Genomic DNA, 9,173 nt, shown 5'->3' on the forward strand with positions numbered 1-9,173 from the left:
TTCCACTACCATCTCTAATGAAAGGCTACAGCAAGGTTACAATAATGAGTCATGTGCAACATTATGGTAATACTATTATTGCTCATAGTGGTATGTGGTACATGGTGCTTTTTACAGCAATTTATTTGACAGACATTACAATTCTATACCATCCTGACCTTCCTTGTTTCAGTTGCTGTGTTAGTATTAGGCTAGAACTCTGTCGCTGTCCGATATCTATCTCTGGTGGGGGTTTTTCAGCCTTGATGAGGGTGAATTATACTGCCAGGCAGTTGTGGAAAAAGTACCCAATTGTCATACTTGAGTAAAATTCTACAAGTATTTGGTTCTAAATGTACTGAAGTATCAAAATAAATGTACATGTAATTGCTCAAATATACTTAAGAATCAAAAGTATAAATCGTTTCAAATTCCTTATAGTAAGCAAAGCAGGACGACACCATTTTCTTGTTTTTTTTTAAATTTACGGCTCGACAGGGCCACGCACCAACTCTCAGACATAATTTACAAACGATGCATTTGTGTTTAGTGAGTCCGTCAGATCAGAGGCAGTAGGGATGACCAGGTGTTCTCTTGACAAGTGGACCATTTCCCTGTCCTGCTAAGCATTCAAAATGTAATGAGTACTTTTGGGTGTCAAGGAAAATGTAGGGAGTCAAAAGTTGTTTATTTTCTTTAGGAATGTAGTGGAGTAAAAGTAAAAGTTGTCAAAAATATAAATAGTAAAGTAAAATACAGATACTCCCCAGAATATTTAAGCAGTACTTTAAAATATTTCAACTTAACCCCAAATATTTCAACTTAACCCTTTATGCCACTGCTGCCAGGTAGATCTAAGAGCAAAGGTACACCTACCATTATACACACATACTAAGCATGAAAAACCACAGATGAACAGGAAAGGCCAGAATAAATCACTAGGATATGGATTGCCTACAATGTAAAGTGTTTACAAAAACTTGAGAGAGACTTTATAGGCCTAGTAGTGTAATGAGAGAAACATTCTGATCTAACCCTTATCTGAACCTTCCCAATGAAACACATAGTAGGCTATGTTGAGGTAGCATGGTTGTGATGTGTCCCAGTCTGTTCGGCACCAGAGTTGAGGCCTGATGAGCACTAAGCGGTAACAGAACGTAACCTGCTGTATGTTAGGCTACCTGTCCTACGGTGACCAGACGAGGCTAGGCTATCTGAGGAAGGCTGTCCAGGTGGAATACAGAAGTCAAATACCCAATCAACCTTCGAGAAAGTCATGACCCCAGTTGGAGAGTAAGAACGCTTGGTTGTAAACCAGGGGGATAACAGTTGTAGACCCTTCCATTATTGATGGCAGCCCATCACCAGATTGCACCTGTCTCATTATTAGATGGTTAGCCTATCCTCTCATCCAAGAGGGAGTGTCCCTTCTCTGCACTCTTTGTCCTATAGTAACCTGCCCCTATGCTAGGCTAGCAGAGGATCACTCACACACAGCTCAGAGCCAGCTATCTTTAGCCTGGGAAGAGTACTACTGGACAGTGGAAGAGCTCCTCAGGCAACCACCACTTCCCAATCCACCACATCGTCATCATTAACAATAATTACCTTGATCAGATGGACCAATCACATAAGTCGTCTAACACAGCCTAATTTGGGTCATTAGGGACACAGTGAGCTCATGATATTTCTGGTTGGAGGGGTACACAGACAGAAAGATATGCACTGAGTATACCAAACATTAGGAACACCAGTGGTGTATAGTACTTAAGCCAAAATACTTTAAAGTACTACTTAAGTAGTTTTTTGGGGGGTATATGTACTTCACTTAATTATTTATACTTTTGACAACATTTACTTTTACCACTACATTCCTAAAGAAAATAATGTACTTTTTACTCCATACGTTTTCCCTGAAACCCAAAAGCACTTGTTACATTTAGAATGCTTAGCAGGACAGGAACATGGTCAAATTCATGCACATATCAAGAGAACACCTGGTCATCCCTACTGCCTCTGATCTGGCAGACTCACTAAACACAAATGCATCATTTGTAAAAGATGTCTGAGTGTGTGCCCCTGGCTATAAGGTATCTACTGTATACTTTTACTCAAGTATGACAACTGGGAACTTTTTCCACCGCTGATTTTCCTAGATGTACTGTTTCTTTCCATATGTAGGCCTACTGTGTCTGTTCTGAATCCTTGGATACTGTACATGTAACCTACCGGTAGCGTAATGGTTGGGAACAGAAGGTATTGGCTGACCACACTAACCTCAGATGCCTGAGTCCCGCCCCCTCTCCCCATCTGCAGAGCGTCACCAGCAATTAGACTCTTCTGCCATGAGATTATGGCCTATTAGTACAGAGACGGATGCACAGAAGTAACCCCCACCCCCCTACCCCCCGGCTCTGCCTTTTCTATTTAAAGTCACCTCGCTCTCTCTTCTCTCTCAGTCTCTGTCTGTCTGTCTGTCTGTCTGTCTGTCTGTCTGTCTGTCTGTCTGTCTGTCTCTCCCTCTCTCTAGCTGTGCGACCATCCAGTCATTTTATCTCAACCGTGTCACCTCCGCAAACCCACAGTCACATTAAGCCCATGTTCTATGCGTGCTGCGCACATCCACGCACTCCGTGTGAGTGTACCGGCAGAGTTCTAGGCTAACGACACATGGATAATCTCGTTGATTAAGACAAAGGCAAGTGTGGAGGGTGCTTTAAAAGGGGTTCAAGGGGTTAGGGTTCAACATCAATGCTCAGGAAAGCAGCTGCATTAATAAGGAAGCAAGGCACACTAGACTCTGGTAGTGAAGACTTGCAAGGCAGTGCAGTAACCCGTCAGTCTGTGTGTGTGTCTGTCTGTCTGCGCACCCGGGCAGATCTTACTTTGTCCTCTGCAAACCTTTGATTACCTCCCACCGCTGGGAGATTATGCTCAGCAAGGGGAGTGAGGGGGGAAAAGGAGAAGCGCATTTGGCCTAGTTTGTGCCTGGCTGGCCACCGTATCACACCACCTTCAGCAGACGTTCCAGCTATTCTATCTCGCTCCCCCTCCCCTCCCTTTCTCTCTCCTCCGCCCTCCCTAAAGCCAGCAAATTATAAATATTGTATGTACCATACACACACACATGGAGACCTCAGCACAAAAACAATCACACACATGCAAGTTTAAAAGCTAACATTTTTTTAAAAATTCAATTGAACTTTTATTTAACTAGGCAGTCAGTTAAGAACAAATTCTTACTTACAATAACGGCCTACCCCGGCTAAACCCTCCACTAACCCGGGCGACGCTGGGCCAATTTTGCGCCGCGCAATGGGACTCATGGCCGGTTGTGATACAGCCCAGGATCGAACTCGGGTCTGTAGTGACGCCTCTAGCACTGCGATGCAGTGCCTTAGACCGCTGTACCACTCAGGATACCAAAACAGACACGTACGTACAGTGCAGACTCAATTAAACACATTAATATACAACCATACAGGATTGAGTCATACAGTGAGCAGATCAATGAGTCATTTTAAAAGATATGGGGGATGTCAAGCAATGTTTTTTTTTGTTAATGGTCCAATGCAGCAGTTTTTATCTAAAGATCAGATTGTTTCTTGGTAACAATTAAGTACCTTACTCTAATTTTATTTTTCAATTAAAATAGTCAAAAAGAAACAACAATAGCTTCTTAGCAAAGAGTCATTTCTCAAGCAAGAATTTAGCTATGACTGTCTTTGAGTGGTCGGAGCGGGGAAAACTAGCTGTTATTGGCAGAGAGGTTTGGAACTCTCTTTCTTATTGGTCTATTAACTAATTGACCGCCTAGTGATGTCACCCAGGCAGGCTAAAACTCCATCCCACCACCAAAACAGGCTGAAAATTCAGGCCGTCTTTTCAAAACAGCTCTTCACCATTTTCACAATTTCATGGTATTATTCCAACCTCATAGTGTTGAAATATATATAATACACAAGAAAATCGCGTTTTTTTTGAGTGCCTTTAAGACTGATCTAAAGATACCTAGTAAAGCATGCGGTGCATCAGGAGAGGACGTAACCCTTGTTCAGCACTTTCCATTTTGCCCATGCAGTCCAATAACCGACATTAAAGCAATGGGAATGCTTGGGATGCTGGAAGATCCACACCATCCACCCTTATTCTTCATAACACTCACAACTGTCTAAGTGAGGCAACATCCATTAATGTGATTAATGCGATGGATTATATGAGATTCCAGCATGTAAATATCATAGAATTTCCTCTCTTTAAACTTGGAATGCACTTACATACTGTGAATATGAACCTGTAAATTAACACCTCACACATGTACAGTAGCATAGCCTACTGTACATGGGCCAAAATCTAGCTGATAGGGTAATGGCCAAAGGTTTTATGCTTGATATTATCCCCACTCTTCTCATGCAATGTTTCTAAATGACAGGGACAACACTAAACTACCACTGGTATAGTATAACTTTCACTAAATAGGCTATAGCCTAGCTAGGTTCCATGACGACATTAAAAAGTCATTCAATTGTAGGCTGATTTACAAACGCAGTCTACAATGTTCAGAAAAATACTGCATTTTTTGGCCAAACTTTTCAAATGAGAAGCACTCATATATACTTTCTCAGTCTGTAACTCTGTCATGGGTGGAGCATGTGGGTCATCCTCTGAATTATTAAGAGGGGGAAAATAATAGGTTTACCTGTTAGTCCATGAGCCAGGGGGGGTTGGTGGGTCTCACTAGGGGTGACGATGTCTCATCTCTCATTCATCCCTCCATCCCATTCATTTCTCCCATAGGAATTTCACCCAATAACGAAACATTTCAGTATACAACAAGTTCTTGCTCACTTATACCCTTTAATCATATATGTTTGGAAAGACAGCTATCCATCAGACACATTTTTCTTAATGTTCAGGTCAACAGAACTTTGACCATCGGCCTCTAGGGTACATATCAGAATGACCTGTATAAATTGCTTTAAAAAGGAAGCCTGTAAACATTTGAAACTTTGTTTGACACGTGGTTCTGAAAGGTCATGAAATTACCTTTCAAATGATGTATAACATAACCAACGCTGGAAGCATCAGCTGCTGGAAGATCGCCATCAACATTAGACATCAACATTATTGTGCCATCAACATTAGAATGTTGGAAACTTAGACTTAGAATTACATGTAATGGGGCAGCTATGTTTTTGGATTCTAACTTTGGTGATAGAGACACCAAATTACACACACACACACACACACACACACACACACACACACAGCTAGAACAGGGTTTTAAAAATCTCACAGAATTCAACCCCACAGAAGCATTTTCCCAATATGGCTGCCAAACAACTCAATTGGCTCTTATTGGATAATTTCGCATGGCCATGTCTGTATGAAATATAATTGTAGTATTCCCAATTATATCTTAAAGGCCCAGTGCAGTCCAAAATTGGATTTTCCTGTGTTTTATATATATTTCCACACTATGAGATTGGAATAATATTGTGAAAATGTTATTTTATTGTAAGAGCTGTTTGAAAAGACGGCCTGAAATTTCAGCCTGTTTTGTTGGGATGGAGTTTTGGCCTTCCATTGTGACATCACCATGCGATAAATTTGTTAATAGATCAACAAGAAAGAGAGTTCCAAACCTCTCTGCCAATAACAGCTCCTTTTAATTTTCCCCTCTCCACTCAGACCACTCCCAGGCAGTCATAGCAAAGTTTCTGCTTGAGAAATTGCCCTTTGCTAAGAAGCAAAATGTTTTATTTTTGACCGTTTTAATTTAAAACAATCACATTAAGGTACTTAAATGTCACCAAGAAATGATTTGATATGGTGTTTAAAAGGGCTACATTTGACCTTTAAAGTGTTCATAGTGATGTAGAATACACACCCAAATGAGCCATGTGTGTCAGATCTATAAAGAAGTGAAACTATTCACAGAATTGCGTTACGAATGTGCCCAAAAGCTGTCCCAATCGCTCATTTCTGAAGGTGTTATGATCAAGAATTGCAATATTTCATCTTCAAGCATGTGAAATGGATATATGCGTGTGAATAGTCATGGACGTCAGCGGATTAAAAGGATATAAATGTTATCGTATGAACTGTTTTCATAAAACTGAGGACGCATCCATTACAATGAAATATTCTACAGGAACGCCAAATGAGTTTTCGCTTGACGATGAAAACAGCAAACCATTCCACAGAGTTCATCTAAATGAAGATGTATTCTTACTATAGAGCCATAGCAGATTGGTCTGTTACTAGAATACTAAAAGTAATATAATTGGCCTGAAAAGGCCCAAAATGTGATTTTACGACAATATAATGGAATGTCAGGGGCAGGTTTATAGTCCTCATAATGAAAACCGCTACAAGGATAACATTGTATATCGTTTTTATCAGTCACATCAATGACTATTCACATGTAGATATCCATTTTACATGTTTGAAAGTGACATATTGCAATTACTGATCATAACATCTTCCAAAATCAGCGATTTGGACAGCTTGTGTTAACACAATTATATCTGGCACACCTGGCTCATTTGGATGTGTATTTTACATTACTATGAACATTTTAAGATATTTTGGGGCATGCTACAATTATATTTCATTCAGGTATGATCATGCAAAATTGTCCAATAAGATCCCATTGAGTTGTTTGGCGGCCATATTGGAAAAAAGGTTTATGTAGGGTTAGTGTGTGTGTGTGTGTGTGTGTGTGTGTGTGTGTGTGTGTGTGTGTGTGTGTGTGTGTGTGTGTGTGTGTGTGTGTGTGTGTGTGTGTGTGTGTGTGTGTGTGAGCGCGTGCGTGCGTGCGTGCGTGCAATTTGATGCCTCTATCACCCAATTACATGGAATTCTATGGCCAAGCTTCCAACATTCTCATTTCAATGGCACAATATGGGCTATTTAAACAACAGTTGTATCTGGTGCTTTTTATCATTTGAAAGGTAATTTCATGATCTTTCAGAACCACTTGTCAAACAAAGTTTCAAATGTGTCAGGGTTTCCTTTGTAAAGCAATTTGTACAGGTCATTCTGATATGTACCCTAGAGGTCAAAGGTCAGAGTTATGTTGACCTGAACATTCCCGAAAATGTGTCTGATGGATAGCTGTGAATCTAAGCTTTCCAATGATATATTTATTAAAGGGTATAACTTGTTGTATATTGACATTGTTTGTCAAAGGGTAAAATCCCTATGGGGAAAATTAATAGGATGGAGGGATGAAAGAAAGAGTGATAACACGGAGAAAGCTGCTATTGCACATTTTCCAACTCTAGGGACATAGACCTTCAAAAAAGTTACTATGAGACATCGTCGCCCTAAGTGAGCACAATAGACCAAATCCGCAAATGTTGACAACACAACAGTTTAACGGGCCCTAGGCTACTGTATATTTTGCAGTCGAGGTTACTATAGATCAAACATGCTGATATGTGGAATACGTGCCTAATGTTGATTAATATAAAACGTTTTTTAAATTGTCACATTTTCCCCCACACCCCTGACTGGCGGAATAAAATAGTGTTTTACAGAGCCTTACCCAAGACACTGCTAATACGCTCGAGCTGGCTGCAGTGATTCAGGACCCCTCACCCATGGACAGCTCCTACCAATCAGACATGCCCTCTTCCGCGCGTGAAATTGCACGTCACACTACCCACTATGGCGTGGTTAGATTCTGAAGACATCCATCGTCAACCACTATGCCACGTTGCTATATAGGCAATTGTTTAGCAAAATGTATATTTTTGTTGATCTAGCTAGCTACGTGTTATCCGGCTGTCTGATAATAGCCTACATTTACGCTGATGCATGTTAGCAGCTGTCACTGAGCCATTGGCAAGCGATATATAGTTGCTAAATGGTTGAGAGATTAGCTTTTTCATTTACGTGTTTCCGGTTTAGGCATATACCCAACTGTATCTTGCACGACCTTAATAACCTGCAGACACGAATTTCTCACACTGAAGCCGGTCATGTGGAATAATTTAGCATACAAATACCGGAAATGTAAATAACTCGCTGAAACACAAAACATATATATGTTCAGAAAAAAACTGTATCGACCCAGTTGTCCTATACACATTGGTTATTGCATTATGTTGCGCTATGCGCTTTCCGAAGCCATGCCATATGCCTGTAATTAAAAGGCCCGTTTAGAATAAAATCGTTATTCCGTGAAAATGTCTCAACAACTGGTTATTATTATAAATTACATCAAATAGGTTATGCTATAATTGTGCACTAACTGTCAGGCCGTCAGATACGCACATAAAGATAACCTTTCCCAGCTCATTCCGTGTAGGCCGGACGCGAATAAATGTATCCTGAAAATGTATAATCCATGCCGCTCTATAGGCTATTCTAAATATGGAAGTGGCACCTGTAAAAAAAAAAAACGCATCCTATTCTATATGAATTCTAAATCAATAACATGTCTCACAATTTCAGAGAGGCTGCGCCCATACAATACATGGCACTTGCTATTCTATGGTGAGCACAAAGAATGAAAATATATGAAACTCACCTAATATTATCCAGACAGACCCAGAGACCAGAACGAAGGAAAGCATGTCTTTCTCATTGAGTTTGCGGTCGCAGCACACAGCCCGGTGCAAGAGCCTAAAACTGCAGCATCGACTGCAGTAACTCGCCGACAATCTGGGAGATTATAACAATCACGGAGTAATAGCCTACTAGTCTATTTACTGCTAGCCAGTCAATTCAGATTGAAACGTCCAACCGGTTACAACCTAGGCTATACCTATTTGCATTGGAGGACATACATAGCTATAGGTGTGCACGAGACAGAAAAAAATGCATCCTCAAATATGAACGAATATAGCCTACCATCCCTCCTGGACTATGTATTTTATTTCACCTCTAGGTAGACTATAGGCTTCCCTGCGCTTCCCTGCGCAGCGGCATACCGACTGAAATGAAAGCGTTTCACCGACGTCGCAAGATGCGGGGAGAGCAAGGTTACGCAGAGATAACTGTACTGGGTGACGTGCACTATTAGGATACAGCGATATTATACTGGCTCGATTTCTTTTTCTTTTGTTTTTGATTCTATACAGACAAATACATTCCAATTACCAACATGCATGACAGCATAGATGCTGGGTATAAATGAGTTAACAGATCAAACGTATGTTGGATAATGGTACAGGATTAGGTTA

General features: G+C 40.6%; 1 protein-coding gene across 1 annotated transcript in view; it reads right to left on the reverse strand.

Moving 5' to 3' along the window:
- The window catches only part of LOC139420792 (long-chain-fatty-acid--CoA ligase 6-like), a 45,823-nt gene extending 36,914 nt beyond the window's left edge, over nt 1-8,909 (reverse strand). Inside the window, exon 1 of the mRNA XM_071171065.1 lies at nt 8,519-8,909. Coding sequence (XP_071027166.1) covers nt 8,519-8,564 — 46 coding nt within the window. The 5' untranslated portion in view covers nt 8,565-8,909. The remainder of the gene's footprint in view (nt 1-8,518) is intronic.
- Between the last annotated feature and the right edge of the window lie 264 nt (nt 8,910-9,173).

This window comes from Oncorhynchus clarkii, chromosome 12 (assembly GCF_045791955.1).
Source record: "Oncorhynchus clarkii lewisi isolate Uvic-CL-2024 chromosome 12, UVic_Ocla_1.0, whole genome shotgun sequence".
In the NCBI taxonomy this organism is placed as follows: Eukaryota; Metazoa; Chordata; class Actinopteri; order Salmoniformes; family Salmonidae; genus Oncorhynchus; species Oncorhynchus clarkii.